General features: G+C 36.8%; 1 protein-coding gene across 2 annotated transcripts in view; it reads left to right on the top strand.

Moving 5' to 3' along the window:
* LOC131039373 (asparagine--tRNA ligase, cytoplasmic 1) overlaps positions 1 to 18323 on the top strand; it is a 29826-nt gene extending 11503 nt beyond the window's left edge. Inside the window, exons 3-8 of one of the 2 annotated variants that reach the window (XM_057972106.2) lie at positions 166 to 351; positions 466 to 530; positions 683 to 812; positions 998 to 1056; positions 14940 to 15128; positions 17924 to 18323. In XM_057972106.2, coding sequence (XP_057828089.2) covers positions 166 to 351; positions 466 to 530; positions 683 to 812; positions 998 to 1056; positions 14940 to 15123 — 624 coding nt within the window. In that variant the 3' untranslated portion in view covers positions 15124 to 15128; positions 17924 to 18323. Of the gene's footprint in view, positions 1 to 165; positions 352 to 465; positions 531 to 682; positions 813 to 997; positions 1057 to 14939; positions 15424 to 17923 lie in introns of those variants that run through there. The other variant, XM_057972105.2, reaches the window with a different exon arrangement.
* The last annotated feature ends 5705 nt before the right edge of the window (positions 18324 to 24028 follow it).

Raw genomic sequence — 24028 nt, forward strand, 5'->3', positions numbered from 1 at the left:
GATGCCCTGAGAAAAAATTCTCTAAAAAAATTGAGATCTTTTAATTCGATTTAAATAATCTAGTGCTGATCGTTAATGATATTGTTAGAATGAAGATCATGATAAAATCTTACGAATACTGTATGGTTGGTTTGACTGTATAATATTCTGTAATCTCATTTGCAGGATGACATGAACTGTGCAGAAGATTATGTGAAATTTCTTTGTCAGTGGTTGCTTGATAACTGCCTTGATGATATGAAATTCATCACAGATAAGATTGACAAGACTGCCATAGACCGTCTTCAAAAAATAGTTTCAACTCCATTTGCACGTATTACCTACACAGAGGCTGTTCAACGACTAGAGAAGGTTATACTTCTTTTGCAAGTAGTTGTAGACATAAATTATCATTTACATTTCTTGATTTCCCAATCTTCAAACACAATAATTTGAATTTTTTTGCGTATGTTTGTAAATAGGCAGGTCACAGATAAGAAATTTGATAACAAGGTAGAATGGGGCATTGATTTGGCATCAGAACATGAAAGGTATGCAAATTAAAAGATTCACATACGTTTTGCTGGAATGTACTAGAAACTTAACAAAAAATATGATTATACTTGCACAATCCATTTTTCTGAGACTGTTGGATCCAGTTTTTGGGAAGCTGGATGGAAATTTTAATACCCAATTGATGCAGATATTTAACGGAGGTTATATATGAAAAGCCAGTTATTGTGTACAACTATCCAAAAACGATCAAGGCATTTTACATGCGACTTAATGACGATAACAAGACTGTTGCTGCCATGGATGTACTTGTGCCAAAGGTAGGTTCCTCATTTCCTGATGATATGTTTAGGTAGTGAGCCTAGATATAAGAAATAAAATGCGCAATAACCATAAACTGGTTCTCTGAGATTGAGTTAAACCTGATGAGTCCACATATGCCTAAGCTTATGATTGTAGTCACATCTTTTGGTCAGAAGTTAAGCTTATGTGCACTACTTCACAGGTTGGGGAGTTAATAGGTGGGAGCCAAAGGGAGGAGCGATTGGAAGTTATTGAGAAAAGGTATGTGGTACAATGCATTGTCTTTTTCGTTCTTTGTTAACTTTTTGTTTGAAAACAATTTTTTCTCTGCTTAACTTTTTTTTGATGTAAGGTTTTAGTACTACTGAAGAGCCACCTTAAGTTAGTATTTGGAGGGAAAAGTCAACATAGTGCAAAGTGCATATTATAACGACTTTGAACCAAATCTAACAAAAAATGCTTGTCATACCGAATAATTTCATTTAAATTATTGTCTTTAATGCCCTAAATAGTTTGCTGGTCATGTATCACCTGTAGCGGCTTTTGAGCTATGGTATGATCTTCACTATAAACTTGAAAGTGCCATAAAAATCAAGTTAATCAAGTAAAAGAAACATAAAGAAAATATTTGAAGATTACAATACACCAACAAATGAGATTGAGTTTCAAGAGGAAAGAATGGGAAGAAAATCCTGGTGCATCGAGAAGTTGGTAATGGTAGGACATGATCTCACTTGCAATACTTAAGTGTCTTTTTTTTCACATGTGAGGGGATGAGTGTGTGCTAGGTGTTGTTGGAGCTATATATGAATGTAATTCTATGATTCCTATCTAAAAGTATGGAGGAGGTGAAATGCAAGTGACACTTCCATATTTTTTATTATATGGATTGAAAATTCATATGAGAATAAACAAACTAACTTAGGATCTCTTGTTAACTTCAAATAATGTTAACCTTCTCCCGCTCACCGTTAAACTTTATTTTGGGGGATTATGCAGATTTGAAGATTTAGTTGTCATAACGTTATTCTTACCCTTATTAGCAACTTCCGTCATTCCAGTCTTATTGAGCACTGGCCAGATATAAACCGATAGTCATTAGGATCACCAACACAGTTGTAATCAATATAACTTGCCAAAAGAAAATGTGCAATTTGAGGTGCTGTATGCCTAAAGCTGGAGTATTTTTGATATCTCAAATGGTTCTTTTAGCAGCTTTGAAATGGATTTGTTGAGGTTTAGCCATAAATCTAGAGACTAAACCCACAGTAGGGAATAAATAGGAGTAAATTTCATTATAGAAAGTAATTTTACTTCTTAAAATTAGCTGAAATAGGTTTAGGAATTTCTGTGTGAGATTTAATCAATAAATTATGAGTATATTTATGCTAGAAGATAAGAGCCCTATTTTTCTCTTTCCAAATGTGAATACCAAGAAACTAGTGCACCAACCTAAATCTAGCATTTGAAATGTTTTACTCAATGCAAGTTTAGTTTCTACACTTAAAGCAGAATTAGTAGCAGTTAAGATCAAATTATCTACATATAAAAGGATAATAAAATGATTTGAACTGTTTTTGACATATACATTGGGATCATTTTTAGTTCTAGTAAATCCTTAAGAAAAAAAATATGCATTTATTTTGCTATACTTGAAATAAGAATCAGTGTACTTTATTGAAAGAATAACAAGCCTTTTATAGGCAATTACAGTGCAGTTGTCCAAGTTAGGACTAACCGTTAAACTGACTCTAAAAAGAGAAACTCTGAGTTATTCACAGTTCTATCACGAAGTCACTAAAAATATAAACACTAACTAAAGAACTCTCTAAAACTATAACAACCAACTAAAGAACTCTCTAAAAATATAATAACCAACCAAACGACCATTAATAAACACACACAGCTAAAAATAACAATTAAATATTCTAATACCCTCCCTTAATGGTCATTCTATCAACTACCCGATTGATGACCAAATCTGATTATCAAAAAGCATAGAAGGTTGACGACTCCTCATCAAATGCTCTGCGAGATGAGTCTACTCCTGCTCTTGAGACCCTCCTTGGTCGGACTTTTGATCAGCCAACCTCTTTTTGCAGAACCTCTAGGATATGTTCAGGTCCACCACAATAGTGACATGTGGTTTTCTTCTTGAACCCCTCCTCAAGTTTGTGCTGTCCTTTTTGCCGAGTGGACTCGCCTTTGCCTTTGTCCTTGGCAGTAAACACTTATTCCACACTAGTCGTGTCAATGCTGCTACCAAATTGCTGTCTCCACTTGGCTTGCTGTAGGAGCTTATCGCACAACTCATCAAACTTAAAGTCAACATTAGTGGAGGTAATGTTGAGCGTCTCAATAAAGTGTTCGTAGGATCTGGGTAAGCTCTTTAGTGTGATCACGACCATATCCTCTTCCTCCATCTTGCGACCAATAGCCTCTAACTGGTCACGAATATCCTCGATCTTTGTAAGATGTTCTGTAGTGACATCTTCTCATCCATCATAATTGAGAACATGATGTTCTTCAGAAAGAACGTTTGGCTCTTGTTGGATGTCTTGTAAAGATTCTTCAAGTGATCCCAAATCTCATTAGCTTTCTTGCTTGATGGCACTTCTGGGAGCATCTCATCGGTGACTGATAACTTCAGCAATATAACCGCTTTTTGGTTACGCTCATCAAACTTGGTCTGGTTGTCGCTAGCTGTTGCAAGACGAGTTTCTTTACCCAGAACAATTTGGTCAAGGCACCAGTACAAAAAAATAGAAAGCATCCGTTGCTTCCAGGTATTGTTGTTCTTGTCGTTGAAGTGCTGATTACCTTCCAACAAGATGTTGGTCAACGATGCCATCCCTCCTGTTTTCTTATGCACGAAAAATGAGGCAAACTCGAGCTTCAAAAGATGCTGATTTTTTTGTCAAAAACCAAGCAAAAACCTTTAGCAACAGTTGGCACAAATATCGAAAAATTTGGTTTTCAGGTCAAAATCAGTCAAATCGCATGAATCCCAAGACAAAAATTCGTTTTTGAGGAAAAACGGTAAAACCCTTGTACAAATTTCAAGGCACAAATCCCAGGACACAAAATGAGGCACAAAATGAGGTGCTGTGTAGAGCAAGAAATCCCCTGATAAAAAAAATCAGTCAGAAACCAGAATTGCCTAGGTCTTGGAAAATTTTCTGTTGCCAACAAAACCCTAGGCGAGACCAAACACAACAAACCCTAGGCATCTTCAGATATCTGCACACAGAAAACATTATACCCTAGTTGCCATTAGAAGATAATCCTATCGTGCGATTTTCTCGAGTTGTAGAAAACACAGCCTTGTGGAGAAAAAAAACCAAAAACACAACTGATCCGTCATGAGTTGCAGAGGAACAAGAATGCGTGAGAAGAGAAATAAACCCTTAGCCAAGAAAAAATCGTGCGTGCAGAAAAATCATGCAAAAATTGCTGCTGACAGAAAAACACACCTAGAAAACCCTTCGGCAGCTACCAACACGAACGTGAACGCTTTGAAAACAACTGCGTGGGTAGCCCAAATATTTTGCGAACTGCAAATATGAAAACGCACTGCCCAACAGAGTCAAAAATGAAAATCAGACGTCGTGAAAATTGCTGCTGCGAAAAAAATGCGGGCAGAAGGAAGGACGCGCAGGACAAAACAAAGCTGTCGCGCAGTTTGAAGTCGCGATTTCAGAAGCCTGCGAAAAACCAAAAAATGCGTGCTAACAGACCACTCAAAACACAGAAACTCAGACGCCTACGATTTGTGATCTCAGTATTTTTTGATAAAAAAATTACTTTAAAAAAAAACTGGAATATTTTCTAGGTAGCTAGGGCACAAAAACAATTTTTAAAGGCTCATCATCCGCTCTGATACCGTTAAATAAAAATCAGCATACTTTATTGAAAGAATAACAAGCCTTTTAGGCAATTAAAATGTGGTTGTCCAAATTGGGACTAACTGTTAAACTGACTTTAATAATAGAAACTCCCAGTTACTCACAGTTCTATCACGAAGTCTCTAAAAATATAACCACCAACTAAAGAACTCTCTAAAAATATAACAACCAACTAAAGAACTCTCTAAAAATATAACAACCAACTAAATGACCATCAATAAACACACATAGCTAAAAATAACAATTAAATATTCTAATAATACTATTCCATTAGAGACTGCTTCAAATAATATATAAGTTTTCCTATTGGTAAACTAAATGTTCAGTTCCATGTTTAATAAAACCATTATGTCAGAACAAAAATAATTCTTTGTGGAAGTTACTATTTAAAATTGCACTTCTTACATCCATTTGTGAAGAAGCCAATTCATTTGTCCTTGCTAAGGATAGGACTGACTTAAATGTGGGCGTTTTAGCTACAGGAGCAAAAGTTTCAGTCTAGTTTAATCCTAAATGACTGGTTCAGTTTCAGGTACATTGGTATGTATGACAATTTTTTTTGGGGTTTGGTTTGTTTCTAGTACATCTCTACAAAAATGTAAGTCATAAATATATACTTGCAGCCTATAAACATTGATTAAGTTCAGAATACCACATAGCATTGAAATAATAAACAAAACTACCATGAATCAGAAATACTACTTTGATGTCAATTTTCAAACTTGAATGCCAATTCTATGTATTCATTGTTCAAGATTAAATTAATAAAATCAGCAATGAGCATCATATGGGTCTTCATAAAAATTATGAGGATGATCATCAACGTTAGATGATATAGGTAGATTAGAAGAACTGCAAGGAGTGCCAAAAGTATGCTGGCTATTTGACTCCAATAAAGTAGATTGATTGTTGGGCAGCAGCAGCATCCAAGTCAGCTTCCTCTGGTTCTATATCCCACAACTTTGTTGCCCTTGTGGTCATTTTATTGTGCAAATTAAGGTGCAAGTTGGAATACATGTCTACTAACCCAGCCCTTTTTGATGCCCATTCGGTTGTGCTTTATTGACAAGATGAAGATGTATGTACTCAAATTTTGCTTGGATGGAGATGAATTGACAACATGTTGAGTTGAAGTTAGAGAGTTAGAGTCATTAATTTATAATGTATAAATCAAACTTAAAACTTGAAAAAACTTTTTCAAAAATGAAAGCTTGAAATTGAAATTCAGAGAAGTTCTAAGTAAAAAATAAAATGTATACTTGTGATAAAACTTTGATCATGAGAGTTGTAGGTGTTGGAATATGTTTGGCTATGGAAGTGACACCAATTGTGAGCATCCTTTTTATATTTTTAATTGTGAGTTGAAATGCTTTGACCATTGGAGTGTAAAAGATCAGTAAACTTCTTTGTAACTATATCCTTCACATTACGATTAGGGAAGATTCTAGCAGAGAGCCCTTTTCTAATTTCCACATTTCTATATGGCACAATCCTCTTTGACAAATAAAGTACCTTTTTGTGGTAACATTTTGGAGTCTTAAGGATAACTGCTTTGCTTGCTTCCTCTTGCTCTCTAATATATTTCAAGAATCTTGTTCGGGCAATTTTTAATGCTCATGCTAGAAATAGTGCACAAATGGGCTATCACTCAATTCTATGAGCTAAGTGTATTTGACGTCAAACCCATTTTAAATCCAAATATATCCCTACTACTTGGAACTTGTGTTATGCCAACATACTTCCACAAGAGTGAATCGGGGTCGTTTTGAATTGGGGTTGGCCTACAAAGCTAGAAGTAGCTGCCATTGTAATCCCTATAGCAACAAATTTAGAAAACTACACGTAAAGAAAGCTAGAAGTAGCTGCCATTGTAAATGTAGAAGAATGAAAAACAAAACAAAATAGTTTGTTTGTAGAAGGGAAAAAAACCAAAAAAAACTTACTTCTAAGGTTGGTATGCCTACTCCTATGAATCTACTACAAGCACCACATACAAAATAAGGATGTGAAACAATTTCATTAATAATCCTTATATGGTGGAGGTGGCATACTGAGCCAACCGAAATACAAAAAGCTTTCACATACAAAAGCATAAACCTTCAACATTAAAAGACATTACAACCATCGAATTGTTGTTGAAGCTTACATGCCAAAACCAACATAGATAGCACAACCATAATGACATCTTATCAAGAAAGTTGAGAGCCCCCACTAGTTCACATTGGGTCAATTTGGAGCCATTCTCCACCAATCGTATGCTCCTTTGCTTAAAAAGCCATTGTTTGAGCCATAGACACTTAGGTCCTCTATCGCCTCTAATCCATTGAATTTAATATCTTTTATCACCTTGGCTCCCTTGTTTGAGGTTGCAGTAGCTTGTTGTTCTTTAGCCATTTGAAAGTGTGGCCACTTGTAATCTCAGGTAGACCTTTTTGGTGTGAAACCACCATATTCTTATTAACCATATGTAGATCTTGTCAAAATCCAACTAAGGTGTTTAGGTCTCAAATTAAATCTCACATCTCCTCTTGCATTGCCTTGTTTCCACTCCCAACCCACTCACCATTCCTTGCCCAAAACCGTGCACTCATGGGGGACATTTTTCTTCAATCATGGATTTTGATGCTTCACAACTGGTCCATAGCATTTAAAGGATTCACAAGAAGTTGCAATAGGCTATCCCTTACATTTGCCAATTGAATTGCTGCCACCAATTTAGCCTTGAAGTCTTCCAAAATGGCTGCTCGCGTGTGTAGCATCCCATTGTGTTCAATGCCGTCATTGCCCAATATATATTTTATTACCTTTAGGCTGAAAAGTCTTCTTGGATGTATGATTAGAGACTCACCCTTGTTGGAGAGGGTCCCTAGACTGCCTCTTTCAACCGTGATAAATATTAAAACTATCAACCACAAAATCCACACAAGAAACCACTGAAGAAAGGAATATGATAATCTAGTAGCAAATGATGAACATACTATAATAGGTCATACCCCTAAGTTCTAAAATATAAACTTGTAGCACTCATCCTTGTTGTTAATTATGTGATATGCCTCAAACCTCTTTCATCCTTAACATGTTTGACATGCATAAATCTTTTGCTATCCATCATCCACCACATGCAAGGGTTATCTATTAATAATGATACACTAATAGGGGAAGGAAAGGATAACATTCATCAGTTCAAGATATCATCTAATCAGTCCAATCTCTACTCTAGAGCATGCCAATATCTTCTCCAACAAGCAAACTCTCACAGCAAGAGAAAAGCCTGAGAAAATGAAAGTGAAATATGGTGGCTAGGTTAATGTTTTCTTTTGGTTTTAAGTATTTTGGCATTTTAGGTTTCACTTTTGTGTTTTAACCTAATTGTGGGCCCCCCACATCAGTAACAATAAAAAGAGTTTTTTTTATAATGTTTTTAGCACCTACAAGTCATCCCAGACACGAGGGACAACTCCCTGTCCTTGGGATGGCGAGGGATGTTTCTGACATCCCCTCACCATCCCAAGGACAGTGAGACGTCCTCAATGGGAAGGAAACATTTCCAGCCATTTTAGAGGGTTTGGCAAGATTTGGGGACATCAAGGGAGTGTCCCCTTGACATCCCCTTGCCCCAAAAACACGTAGGTAACGAGGACGGGTGATTTTGGGACAGGGGACGCATCCCCGTGTAAGGTAGCTTATAAAGTATATAGTATATACACCCAAGCCCATTCCCCAACATAACTAACTTAAAGGACGTGTGCCAATTTTCACCATCTCCATGAATCCATATGCATTATAATTTCATATCTCTAGGTTGACATTTCATCCCTCCTTTACATGTTCCATCCCCCAATATATGAGAAGATGCTAAATAGTAAAAATGTTGCAAGTCATTACAAACATGATCTATCATCCAAACATCTATACGTAGAGATCTTTTCTTGATTGTACATAGGCCCTAACCTTGTTACATAATTTATTATCACACTCTACTTCCATTTGCCACCATAGTAATTCCTCCTTTGCTTCCACAAATAACCACCACTTCTTTAATGTTGCATATTCCCATACTTCTCCTTTTACTCCAAGTAGATCCATAGTGATTGGTCCTTTGATTACATGCATATCCATAATTAGCGTTTCCTTAGATTCTTCAATGTTTTAAGGCACTTTTTCCACTCTTGATCATTTTATGCATTTTCTCGTGTTCTTCCAATCATTCTATACACTCTTCTTCAACTCCATTCATTTGCTCTACCTTGCCCTTGTTTTTGTCCACATTATGTGTAATATCCTGCAAAGCTAATTATTTCTCCCTATACAAAAGCTTCATTGACTTCTTTTGCACACTAAAATTGAATATTCCCAAAATCTCTAACCAAGATATTTGAAAACAAAATCCAACCCATCAATATCAAAAGCATAAAAATTTGAATGAAAAATCTTATTTTCCATGTTGAGCTTCAAACCTCCAAAAAAATGAGCATGTTTACTTCCATTTGAGCAACTTTGATGTACTTTGCTTGAACCTTTAGTTGCTTGGCTAAGTTCATGTTGATGAAATTATACTTGCTGCTAGTGTTTATGGATAAAATGATCTTTTTAAGTTTGAATGTTTTGATAAAATTGAAATATTGAATCTTCCTTCCTTAAGACACTAAACTGCATGTACTCTCATCCTCCATCTCTTCAACTTCTTTGTTAATATGCTTGGCTAAGTCCATTTGATGATTGAATCTTCCTTCCTTAAGACACTAAACTGCATGTACTCTCATCCTACATCTCTTCAACTTCTTTGTTAATATGCTTGGCTATGTCCATTTGATACTATAAGAGATGTAGTTTGCCATAAATGTGACCTCCAACAAGGGCTAAAATACAGGGGGCAGCAAGAAGTGGATTTGTCATATTTGGAACACTCATTACCATGGGAGTTATACTAGGGTTACAGGCCATCTAGTGGGTGAGAGTGGAAAAGGTGTTAGAGTTTGTGAGGAAATAACTTTGGAACAACAGATTGAAATGGCAATATTGGCTGGAGTAAGTGAGGACAAAATCATTACAATTCACAATAAGAGACGGCCAACATTTATCGATTTGCATGCCTTTTCAAATGTATTAGTTGGAAAGAGTGGAGTTAGAGGGAAGAGGAAAGCAAGTGAGAAGACTTCAGCGATGGGGTTAATGAATGTGCAAAAAGTGAACAAGCTGATGATGTAGTGGCCAAATTCTTTTATGCACATGCTCTTCCATTTCATTTGGCATGGTCACCTTATTTCAAAACTATGCTGAGAGATTTATTCAGTTGGACCCTCTTATGCTCCTCGAAGAACATAGCTTGTGTACCTTCCTCCTTGACAAACAATATTCAAAAGCTACCATGATGATGGAGATGTGACAAACATGGATCAGGACTGGATGTTCCATTGTCATGGATGGGTGGATTGATATTCGACATAGGCCACTCATTAATGTTATTGTTACATGGCTTGCTGGTTCATACTTTCTTCAAGCTATTGATTGTTCTGTAAAAGTTAAGGATGCTGATCTCTAGTTTTTGCTTTTTGAGGGAGGCCATAGAGGAGGTCAGGCCTTCTATTGCTGTGTAGGTTGTGACAGATTCAGCTCGTGTTTGTAAGCTAGCTGGTTTGATGATTGAGAGTGCTTACAAACATATTTTCTGGACTCATGTTTGTATGTAACTAGTAGTGGCAGAGGTTAGAGACATACAATTGTTTGTATGTAACCATCACACTTGCATTATTCCGGTCTTATTCAAATAAAGAATTCCACTTGAGACTAGATTTGCTAGCTATTTTATTTTGTTGGAGAGGATGTTGGAGGTGTAGGATGCCTATAATCCATGGTTGTATGTCTAGACTGGAAAAGGTGGCCTCTATCAAAGACAGATTAAGGGAAGGCAATGAGAGATAGAGTACTTGATGAGTCTTGGTGGGCCAATATCAAGTAAGAAATCTGGAAATTTGATTTTTTTTTGAATTTGTTACAATTTGTTTTACATTTTGTATTTTAAAAGTTTTAATTTTTAAATGTTGATTGCAAGTAGATTTGCTCTATCATATCACCAGCTATGGGGGCAATTCGTTATGCAGATACAGACTCTCGTAGCCTTGGAGAGATCTATGAGACTTTTGATAGCATGCTTGATCAAATGAAGCAAGTAGTTCCTCAAAAGGATCCTGAATTGCAATTCTATGAGTAGCATATTAGACCTATTGTCACAAAGATTTGGAACACAATGAACATCCCTCTTCATATGCTTGCCTATGCTCTTAATCCGCAGTGGTATGCACCTAGACCTGGCAGATTTCTTTTTTCTGAGGATGAAGAGGTGATAGAGGGGCTTACAACAATCGTTGCTAAAATGTATAGCAATGACCAGGCAACCACTCTTCAAGGGCAGTGGCTTCAGTTTGCCGATCTTCAGGGTCCTATATTTAGCAAACCAAAGTCTAGGACAAGTAGGGCCACCATTGCACAACAAAACTCCATTGGATGGTGGAAATTTCATGGGAGGGACACACCAGAATTGAAACAACTTGACATTCGTTTTCTCTCCCAGATTTAACATTGGGACACTGTTAAATAGTATCCTCTGTTGCAATAGTATCCTTATACATTTTTCAGTCAGAAATTCCAGTGATTCATGCAATTTCTTCTCTTCCCTTTGCTTTTCCTTTCAAAAGAAAAATCTTTTTTGAATTGTTGCCGTTGCACCTACCTCCACTTGAATTAGCTTAAGTAGACTTGGGTTGGGAGATGTTGGGGTCTACTTGGGTGATAATGGTGTTTTCTGCAGGTAAAAGGGGATTCAATCACATGAAAGGGCTGCATTCTGAGCAGGCCTCTCAAGCTATGGGTAGCCAGGCCAAGAAGAAGATTGTTGCAGCTTATAAGCATGCCTTTTTCTCCCAGAGTGTCAATCAGGACTGTAGGAACTCCTTTACGATGCTCTGTATTGAGGAAATGTGGAAACTAGCTGAGTACAATGATGACTTGGAGATTAATTATATATTAAGGCTCTTAAAGGAAAATGATGCTCGATCCTGGTTGATATGTGGGATGGAGAAATGTATTTATATGGTGCAGAGCCCTAGCTTTTGAGAAATGTGTTGATATGGTGCAGAGCCCTAGCTTTTATGGATACCATTCTTCTATGTAAACTCTAGTTTAATGAATTGGTGACGATAATTTCTATCATGCTCACCTGATTATTGATAGAATCTGCTCAATAATGCAAGGTAACAAGGAAATCGCAGTTTGGCTGGGCGTTAAGCTCTCCTTGGATACTTAACTCATTTCTGTGTGCTGTACCCACTCTGTCAATGAATCAGGAGAGATGGTCAAAATCATTTTACAAACTGCCAGGAGATTTGTTTGATGATTGATGCTGTGAATGATGTGAAAACTTGTTTAGTTGGGCGTGGCCTCCATAAGTTGCCAAACAGCCGGGTGCTAATAGTCTGTGGAAAGTGTGAACTGTGGATTGTGTGGAACCTTTCCCACTTACACTCTGAATTCATAATCATAAGTGGAAAACAATATCTGCTTTTGCCATAATCTGTGTTTCAACTTAGTCATATTTTTCAAAGCATAGTAGGATGAAGGGCTTTGAATGTTTTAGTAGATGATATGAGAATGCTTCAGTTGGTGTAATGGATCTCAATAATGAGATATTGAGAGATAGAAGTGGTCTGGTCTGGAAAATCTAATTTCTCCTATTCATGATAGAAGTAAAGTTGTGTTGAATTTTTGTGTGATAAAATCTCTGGGAATTTCTTTTCTCGTAGTATAAGCCAGGGTTGTGAAGAAGTATTTTGTGTTGATTTAATTCAACAGCTTTCCTGATAGAATTCTCTATACCCTTTATCACTGTGCCTATGCTCTAACTGATTCGTCCAAGTATAATTTTGGGATGCAAGAATTTTTCTTACATCTGACATGAGAATGGGTGTGCTCTTTGTCTTCTATTCTTTGCTTTTTAGATGGTAGATGATCCAATTGTCTTTGAGATACTGCTTCTCCGGTGAAATTTGGATTATTGATCTTCTCAAATAATGATATTTAGGGTCTTTGGCATCTCTTTGGTTGAATTGCATTGAAATTTATGGGTTTGAAAGTTGTGAAAAGAGCTTGGTTCGCTCTCATCATTTTGCATCTCCCAGTATAGAATGTTTGAAAACTAGCCTCTGTATACAGATTGATTTTGATATAATAAAGGGGTGAAGCAGTTAGAATAGTGTTTGAATTTCTGCTTATAAGTTATATCCTATTGGAAATGAAAATAGTTGTTTTTAATAACTACACTTTTTGTTTACTGTGATAGAATTGTTGTTTCCTTGTGTCAGTCAGTGTTGTGAAGAATTATTTTGTGTTGATTTAATTCGACGGCTTTCCAGTATTGAATTGTATCCTCTATCTCTGAATTTCTCTCTATATCCTATTCTGGAAGCGAAAATAGTTGTTTTTAATTTTTAATTTTGTTTGTTTCTAACTTTCTTGTAATAGAATAGTGTCTTGAGTTTCTGCCTGGATCCTATCCTGGATTTTAATTTCTATTTTTTTTTTCTGGAATAGAATTTTCGGTAAAATAGAGATACTAGGTGTAATTATGGGAGAGGAGTGAGAGAAATGCTTGAATTGTAAATGTCATTTACTCTTCTGTGCTGTGCTTCAGATAGATTCATAAAAAGCCAATGCACCATATTGTTTTTGCTTGATAAAGGACTACAATTTCTGTAGTTTAATCTCTTCTTTGATAGTGCTTCAAAGGTTAGATTGAAACCCATAATTTACGAGGTTCTTTGGATATTATGAAATTTATGTGATAGAGAGAATTTGCGGGAGTGGGGAGAATTGACAGATTGAGTATGAAGTGGGTCCTTACTTAAATGATTTGAATCTGACCGCATTTTCCCTTGTTCCAACGGGATGCATCTCCTCCAAAAAGACTAGGCATTTCTGGGACGGGGATGTTTTGGAGGCATGGGGACTTGGGGGAACATCCTCCTTCTCTCCCACCACTTCCATCTACCTGGGGACATTTCCAGGACATCTCCCTCAAAGGGGAGTTGTTTTTTGGAAGGTCCCTGAGACGTCCAAGGTACTCCCAAACATCTCCTGACCCCACTTGAGACTCTCAGGGACCCCCTGCAGCAGATCAGTGAAAATGCCCCCTGCAGCAGATCAGTGAAAATGTTAAAATTTAGAAAAAAATCAAAAAGATTTTGGAGCTTTGTCCCACAAAACCTAATTTTAATGGTCTATGGGCTCCACCCACACCCAAATCAATCACAAAAAAACTTATAAATAGCCAATAGGCATCTAAGCCTCATTTTAAATCCCTTCCAAAATTCAAAAATAGTAAGGACTTGGTATTGCTGAAAACAAAGTGATAAATTTGTAAACATGTGTGTCATGAAGGTTTGTGTGGTTTTTAAGGCCTTAATTTGTGCTTCTTCCTCTCTTCAACTTCACCTTGGATCACAACAAGGAATGCACTTGGGGTGCTGCCCTCAGACCTTGCGAGGGGTGCTGTGCCTTTACTCCACCTCCAAACCTCCACCTGCGAACACCGCACCACCATTCCCCAATATCCCCAATATAGGCCCTTTGGTCTCCTGTCCTTGAGATCCATCTTTCATGTCCCTTCATCCCCCATCTCGATACACTGGAACATAGGCATTTTCTTGGTACAATTGATGCCCAAATCCTTGATGAGAGATTATGACTGGCACCTAACTCTTTGATATATATTTGTATTGCCTTTTATCTGCTGAAGGGATTGTTTTCCTTTCTTCTTTATTTCTGGCTGAAAATGGATTATTTTTAGGATGCGTTCTCAGTGTATTAGTTCTATAGGAGATAAGTTTCTATAAGTACTGTATTCTTCTGAAGTGCCTGTTTGTGCTGGCAATATGCTTGATGGTTAGCTAATTGAATTATCATAGAATGTGGCTACGTCAATGTGATGATGGACTGTACTAAAATACTTCATCAGCTGCCAGACATTTTAACGTACAATGTACATTCATGTTTTTCCATGATCCATAAATTGGAAGCCTTTCTCAGCATTCTCTGTTTCTTTGCATGGCTGGTTAGTGTAATGATATTGACATTTGTGCTTCTGTGCCCGATAATATTTTAGGATTGTATTATATTGTAATTTTTACTGCCTTTATTCTAATCAACAAATGATTTGTCTTTAATTATATACATTTCACAATGCAGGATTGAAGATATGGGCTTGCCAAGAGAGCCCTATGAATGGTACCTTGATCTACGTAGATTTGGAACTGTGAAACATTGTGGATTTGGCCTAGGGTTTGAACGTATGGTTCTGTTTGCAACTGGATTGGAGAATATAAGAGATGCAATTCCATTCCCTCGATACCCAGGGAAGGCTGACCTGTGAACATGGTAAGTTTGATTACACTTGTCATGTTACATAATATGGGATACACCATGGATAACTACATAGTTGAATAGGTAAAATATTTTTTACTTAGATAAATGCTTGTAGCCAAAGGCAGCTGATCCCGATATATCCTATTTTGGTAAAGCAATTCTTACCTCATGAGTTATCTCAATTTCTGCTATTGTACATTTATACATGGTGGAATTTTTGTACCTGGATTGACTTGCTTTTTATATGATATTGATGTAAATCCTCTAGTTTGAGGGTGATTAATGGAATGTCCGTTTCATTTTTGAATGGGGTTTTAAGCTTGTAGACATTAAGCAATGGTTTATATGCAACTTATTTACTCCTTCAGTTGTGTAACATATTTGCCTCTTACGTGTGTAAGGCAATCGATCAAATGTTTAGGAGCTTTCGTTATATAGCTTTATATCTTGCTTTTACAAGACTACCAAAATTCATTCATAGTCACTGAATTGTGAAGCAAGAGAAATATGTTTGTCGTTTTAATTATGCAGTGCTATAGTTTAATGCATACTCAAAAGATTGCAAATATTCTATGACTAATAGAAGTTGGATCCATTTTCAATGGTCCTATTCTAGACTTATTTGTCTTCTATAGTTCCTTCAAGGATTATTTTTATTTGTCAACTAAGCATATAGTATATACAGACCAAAATGGGAGAACTCAACTGTATGTATATTGAAAATAATTCAACTATTTATGCATGACAAGAATGATGTGGAAATATTTTCTGTAAGCAAAAAAAAAGCAATTTGAAGAAAACTTTCCAGGACAATGAAAACAATATATATGTTTGGTTTATAGCAGTCCAGCTTGTCTAATTTCATTTAGCAAAATATGCTTCATCGCACATTAGACATGAACTTGGAATCTTTTTCCTTGTATCTTTAACTATCCTTAAGATTTCTTGACTATAAGGTAACTATTGTAGGAATGCCAATTTTAATTGATAATGCATGAAGTCTCTGGTTCACATTGTAGATTTTTAAGTCCAAATAGACAGGAGAATGTAGATATCACTTTTTTTTTTTGTTTGTTTCTGGATTTGGCTGTGTATAATTTTTTTTCTTTCTTTTTTTTATCATCATCGTCTTTGGGTCACATTCTGTGATCCATCATCAGGATGAAAGAGAGTTCAAGAGATCACGGAGTGTGACCTGAAACTTTGACGATAACAAAAATTACACAATCAAATCCGGAAACATAAAAGTGATATCTACATGGATTGTGGAAATCTGTTAATGTTAATTTTTAAGGAAAATGTAGATAAATAGGGGAATGTGCCCAGTAATTGAGCAGGATCCAGTGGTTGTGAGTGAATCAGGACATTCAAAGACCATATATTTTATTATTATAGCATTATTTGTCAGGACTTAAAAGGTTTTTGTATTGACCATTACTGCTCTAAGTAAGTGAAACGAACAGATTAGAATAAGCCACATCTAAAAATTAACAAGTCATGGGCGCACAAAAAAGAACTTAATTTAATGTGTTACTATTGGACTTTCTTTCGTTTTTTTGGTATTTTATGACCCCTCAACAAACACTCATTGATATGGCATTATATTTGATGACGTGGACCTGCACCTTAGGTTTATACAGTGAATTTGTGAAATAAACTGTTATAATGATATATGAGTAATTCAAAATTACTTTTGAGTTTGAAAGTTGCAAAGTTAAGGTGCACAACTACTAGGTACTCTTCCCTAACTAATATAACATGTAGGTGTAAGTAAATATAGTATATTACCATCTGCTTTTTTATAAACTTTGTAGCATTTGCCGACTCCAGGGATTTTTAGCATACAACTAAAAGTTGGAGTGAGGACTAGGCTGATTTTAAGAGATTTTATATAAAAGTATTGTTGTCAATCAAGCTCTAATGAGAGGACTAGGTTGATTTTATGAGTTTTTATATAAAAGTACTGTTGTCAATCAAGCTCTAATGTTCCATAAGCTCAGGATCCACCTTGTAGGCACAATGGAACCACATCTTATCACAGCAAGAACATAAAGCAAAGTTTGATTTTGTTTGGTTCATTGTTTATTAGAGTTTTCCTTATAATGTCATCTATGACATGGTATTGTGTTTATTGAGAATCAACTAGAAGCTACCACCTACATAGAAATCATTGTTTTTAGTTTTATATAGCTATTTTTATACTCCCATACAATTTTATCTTTAGGGATCTATATATCAAGTAGCTTTGTTCCGACAGGGAAGCGAGATCATAGGTAACCACTATTTTTGTGATCATGTATTTATGCTTGCTAGTAGCATTGAGGTGGCAATACAAAAAATGTAAGGTTAATTGTCATAGTGGGGCATAGGGGAAAGGAACTAGTAGGTGAGTATGTTCCAATAGTTATAGTATTTGATGATGTTATGTCTAATATTTTTAATAATACATCACTAATAGTTGTGATTTTAATGTTTTAGTGTTGATGATGAGTATCCATAACTGAATATAATGTATTCCTTAGGTCTAAAAGCAACAAATCATGTGATGCCACATCAGAATGCCAATAAAATAGGACTTATTGCACAAGTACTACTATAATTTTTTTTTTTTGAACATCTTAACAAAAAGTATACTGATGTGGCTCTGAAACATTGGCTGATTGAGTAGTTCGATAATTAATAATTAAATACATATTAAAAAATAAACAAATTAGCCCAAAGCAAACTAATAGAATTTCATGGCAAGCTGCAAACTACAAGCGGCATTTATCTTTCAGATAAGGTAACATGGATCTTTATTGTTGAAGGTGTGTATCTTTACGCTGATGGAATATTTGGTCACACTCAAGCTGGACAACACCCAAAGTGAACCAATTAAATGCTATTGGAGCTTAACGAGATGACAATAACAATTGGAGCTTAACCAGACGACACCACCAAATTTCTTTATGCTCAATTAATTGGTCTTGGGAGTTTCAAGGAATCTGTAGTCATTGGATTGTTAGGCAGTCCCAAGTATCCTTAATCATTGATTTGTACATGTAGGTCTACATGGTTAGAAGAAAGCAACCTTCTGCTCTTCATTTTAGATCTTCGTGTTGTCTACGATGTTTCCATCTTTTTGTTGGGTCGATTTTTTTTATACAATATTATGATTTAAGAGGTAGTTTTACTAGTTGCTTAATAAAATTTATTTATGTAGAAGCTTATTAATGTGCGAGTTGGGGCAATTGTTAAAATATGATATAACACGATTTGTAGTAATAGGTTCGATGGAATTGAATCTTCCACACATGTATATGGTCTTGCACATGATTTACATTACTCAATGATGTCATTATATATCTACAAGGATGCTATGTTTTTGGATAATAAAACTGAGTTTATTTAGAATTGTTTTCGTAACTTCAAAGTTTGAACATAAACAAGAATGACATCCACATATTATTAGAAACCAAATTGCAGCTTTGAAATTGATTTTTTTTTTTAGAATAACTTCCTAGAATTAAGAAAATATCGATTTCTCTTAGATTCCATTTTAAAAGCAATCTGCATTGTATTTATCTTCAAAACATCATTGGTTGTGATTATTTAAGAGCTTTTGACCAAGCACTCATTGAGGATATGCATGCATGTTTCTTGTATTCATGTCTACCTATTTGTGGTTTTTTCTTTCTAGGCTTCCTACCACTTTCCCAAGGAGAATGTTTGGAAAATAATTGTGTTCGTTTCATTTTTGAATAGATGGCTTGTTGGAGTTATGATTTTTTTTTTTTCAAAAGTTAAACACAAGAGGGAAAGAAAAATAAAGGATAATATGATTCTTTGGTTAAATTGAAGATTAATGAAGAATATTTATGAAAATTCTATTAAAAAGGAGGAACAAATATTTTAATTAAATAATTATTAAAGACAACCATTGTGAAAGGGTGTCATTGTTTGAAAACCACCCCTTAAGATTTATATAAAGCTTTTATATGAGATTTGAGACTTGACAAGAGACAAGCAAAATCCTATGGACACTAGAGAAGGGTTCAATTCGGGGCATAGGATACACTTAGGATTGGCTTGGCTAGGGCTTTGATGTGTAAGCATGGTGCACATAGACACATCCTATGTTTTTACATAGGTGCCTCAAGGTTTGTCATAATTACGAGGGCCAATGTCATTAAAATCTTCATAAGAGTGAGAGTGATCTTTCCAAGTGTTGTGATTTAGTTAAGTTTTACTTATTCAAAGATATATTAATTATAAATGTGATAAGAGTTGTTTTAATTAAATTCTTTTAGGATGATGTTTTGTTTTTTGGGGTTATATTCAAATTGTTAGATGTCAATTTATATATTAAGGGTGATACTCTTAATGTGCTTAAGGTAGTTAACATTCATAAATAAGTATTTTATACATTTGTATTAAAATTATAGATAAATCTTATAATATTAAACTTAAATAATAACACTAATTAATATGTTACAATATAACATTAACTTTGATATATTCAAGTTATATAGTAGTTGTTTGATGTTTTGTTGGGCTTAATGCTTAATGCTTACCTAATGAAAAACTTTGATAAATTCAATCTATCCAATTTATGCTTAGAGAAAAGTATTGTTACTTCTTGTTTGCCTTAGAGAAACATGACATATTGCTATTTATGCTCAAAGCAAAGTGACACATTTGCTACTTAAATGTTTGTCCTAAACTAAGAGAGGAGATTTTGTCTTATATCGACATCAAGAGCATGAGGAGAGAATACACCAAAACTCTCCACCTACAAGTTCAATGCCTATAGACCCTAAACCCCAAAAATATGATGTATTTATTGTGTCACCCTAGTACTAGGGTTGGCATAATGTTGCATCAAGGAAACCTATAGCTTGACCATCATATTGCAATGAGAGGACCAAGCCTCTCGGTTCTCAAATCTAAGCAAATATATTTCAAAACGAAGAGTTAAACTGCCACTTCTAAGTAGCCTAGAGCTTGACCCACACTCAGGGATGGCAAGTTTGAGTTTACTATTAAGTTGGTCATGAGGTGAAAAATCCATATGAATTCCTAGTAAAAATTTCACATAGACCAAATTATTGGCTCCCTTGACGAAGTATAACATTGCCTTTCAAACAAGATTTTTTTTTTGAAATGGACGCTCTTGCTTCCGCTCTCTCCAACGGGCAGGTTTCCGTTGCTCCTTGCGACCAGCCTTGGCTCCCGTTGGTGCCTTCTGCCTCCCCTCCTATTGATGCTCTTGCGGCTCTTTCGTCTCCTTCCCCTGCTTTGGTTGGGTCCTCGGACTTGTCGAGCCTTCCTCCTGTCGGGCTCTGTTCTCCCTCCTCCTGTGCAACGTTTGGTTGCTGATGGAGGCTCTCTTCCATCTTCACCCACACCCTCTGCGCAGGGGTTTCATGCTGGGTCCCCCACAACTGGTGTCTTTGACCCAATTTTGGATTTGGATGCCCTTGCTGCTGCGGCTGGTGATGCTCGGGGTGAAGATGCTTTGCCCAGGCCCTTTGTTGGTAAGCGTAGCTTTGCCCGTGTGGCTGAATCTGCTGCCCGACCATCTAAGGGTGTTCGTCCTCTTCCTTGTGCCAAGACCTCTCCTGTTGTGGTCTGTGGCTGTGAGGTTATGAAGAATGTTGACTTCTATCAACACAACGCTCTAGTCTGCAGATTTATAGAGTTTTGGCCTTCCCTCCCGAACCTCCATCGCTGGGTGAGTGATTCTTGGAAGCCCCTTGTTTCTTATGGCATTGAGCTTTTCCCTTGTGCTAAGGGTTTTTTTGTTGCCTCCTTTACCTCTACTCATGATCCTGATTGGGGGTATCACTCCCTCTCTATTAAGCCCTGGACTCCTTCCTTCAACTCCCTTACGGAATCTCTCTCGGTTCGTTCGGTTTGGGTCTGCCTCCCCAATCTCCCCCTCCATTTCTGGGAACCTTCTTGTTTTGAGGCCATCGGTAACTCCATTGGCAACTTCTTGAAGGTTGATGATGCCACTTTCTCCTTGGGTCATTCCACCTTTGCTGCCTATTAATTGATGTTGAGATATCTCTGGCCCTCCCTAGGGATGTGGTTCTTATGGTTGGGGATAGGCCTTGGACTCAACTGCTGGATTATGAGGGCATCCCTTTTCGCCGTCGAAGGTGCTTCTCAACGGGTCACCTTGCTTCTGACTGTTCTCTCTCTCGTCGCAAAGGTGCTGCTACTTGGTGGAAGGATGCTATAGAAGACCACTTGATGATTAATGCTTCAGATTCTGTTTCAGTTGATTCATCTCAAGATGAGGTGCCCCTAACTGCTAACGAAGCCCTGATTGATGTTATTGTTGTTGCGGACCCTTCCGCCCCCTTGGTTCCTACACCTGTTGCTCCTGCTCCTCACCTTCACTCTGCTCCTGCCGATTCTTCTCTTGTTGCTGCTCCGCTGCAACACCCTGTTGCCGCTCTACAACAACAGTCTGGCAGTGACTCTGTAGGGTCTTCCTCGCTTGATTCTTCTTTGAAAGTTCTTGATGATAGTGTTGCCTGGATGGTTGTTTGTCGTAGGCGGAAAGCAAAATCTAACTCCCTTTCCCAAGCCCCCCCTTGTCAAGTTTCGGGTTTTTCTCCCCCCTCTTGATTTGGGTTGGGTTGTTGATGGTTTGACAAGTTGGTTTGGCTTGTCCAACTTTGTAAAGGGTCAGCGCCCTAGTTAACGCTGCTTTTTTAATAAAAAACATTGCCTTTCAAACTCTCTATGCTTAACTCATTTTTTTTGTTTTGTTTTAAACAACACTCCCATAAATATTTAATGTTTTAAACAACACTCCCATAAATATTTAATGTTTTAAACAACACACCCTTGGATTGTAAAACCATGATGGTTTGCTTCATCCCTAACCTTTCCTCCCTTTTGTTTTCTATCCTTGTTCATGACTACATCAATATGGTTGGGGACGAACCATGTGAATAGACATGTAGATTCATGGTATCGACACCAATTAAGCGTAGTTTGATAAAGAGAGAGTGGAACATATAGACATCATCACCAAAGGAAATCATATGGAAATCAACAATGTTTGAAATTTCTTCTTGAGAAGGATTTGAGTAAAACCAACAATAATGGTTAAGAAATTATAATAACTTGTGGTTCAAAGGTCATAATGAGGTTGATGGATTGATTCTAGGCACTTGTATTTGAACAAAACCAATAACATTGTGTAAGAATTTTTTAAAGACAACATACTGCATTTTTCTTTATTTGGAGTAAGTGAGGGTTGTTTACTATTAAAAAGTAATTCAAATATTTCTTTTTGTTGTACAACTAGGCTTCCATGATTCTCTATAAAATTCTACAATTTTCTTAAGTTTTATTGTGAAGGTTTAGATTTTCCTAGAGGGCTCTTAGTAACTTGGCAAATTCCCAAAGTACCTATTAGACATCTCTTGTGATGTGTAGTTCATCTAATATTATCAATGTATTCAAACTCTAAACAACTATATAAACACGATATCCCACTTGAAACCCTCCCTCCACGAGTGATATAAAATTTTAATATACACATAAAGGTAATCTTGATGATTCACTCATGTATCACAAAGCTCTACAAAAGTGACATCTAAATGGATTTGGTAAACCCAATTGAAAATCAATTAGGGTGTATTAGTTTATAGGAGAATAACTTTATAATTGAAATGACTCAATACTTGTGTTGTGATTCCATCTTCATGATCTTTTAGTCTAATAAATTTAAGAGAACTTATTCATGTTTATAATAAATGTATAACAATATGTCTGCTCCCAACAACTCTCCTGCTTAGCAAACTATGAATGGCACTATTGTCTCCCCCCTGCGTTTGCTATGGGTGCCATGACTATCGTCCTTGTGCACTCAATGGATATTGCTATCGGGTGATTTCTTCCGTTATCTACAGTTGTTGCGCCTATTACCATTGCTACTACCCCTGACCCTAGTTCATTTGGGGCTACGAGCCTGTCCTCAACGACTCCTTAGGTTGTGGGCGGGTCAGATGCTCTTGTGGATGGTGGTAGGGCTTCCTTTGTTGCTGGAGTCCCCCCTCCTAGACCTTTTTCTATTGCTGGCGGGCGAAGCTTTGCCTGTGTGGCCAGATTTGTTGCTGCTCATCCTCCCTAGGGGAAACCTTGTCCCCTTTCTTGTGCCAAGACTTCCCTTGTAGTGCTTTGTGGCCAAGATGTGGTAGAAAACATTGGTTTCTACCAATGCTGTGGGTTGGTGTGCAGATTTGTTGGGTTATGGCCTTCTCTCCTTAAATCCGTCGTTGGGTGAGTGATTCTTGGAAGCCTTTGATTGTCGGTAGCATTGAGCTTTACCCTTGTGCTAAAGGCTTTTTCATTATTTCCTTTGCTTCTCACGATGATCGTGAGTTGGTGTTTAGTAAGTTGTGGGATTGGGGAGTTAACTCTCTCTCAATCAAGCCCTGAACACCACCTTTTAACTCTCTTACTGAACCACTCAATGTGCGTCCGGTTTGGGTGCATCTTCCCAACCTTCCCATTCGTTTTTGGGAGCATTCTTGTTACTAGGCTTGGCAAATTCTTGAAGGTTGATGAGTCCACGTCCTCCATGGGTCATTCTACCTTTGCTCGCATTTTAATAGACATTGACATCTCTATGCCTCTCCCTGGGGATGCGGTTCTCATGGTTGGGGATAGGCCATGGACGCAATTATTGGATTATGAGGGCCTCCCCTTTCACTGTCAAATATGCTTCTCAACGAGTCATTTAGCTTTGAATTGTTCTCTCTCTCACCATAAAGGTGCTGCTACTTGGTGGAAAGATGCTACTGTTGATCATTTGACTGTCATGGCTTTTGATTTTGATGATGATGTCTCCTCACATGGGGGTGAGGACCCCTTCCGGAATGAGGTCGTGTCACTAACTATCGATGTGG

This window comes from Cryptomeria japonica, chromosome 10 (genome assembly GCF_030272615.1).
Source record: "Cryptomeria japonica chromosome 10, Sugi_1.0, whole genome shotgun sequence".
Taxonomy (NCBI): domain Eukaryota; kingdom Viridiplantae; phylum Streptophyta; class Pinopsida; order Cupressales; family Cupressaceae; genus Cryptomeria; species Cryptomeria japonica.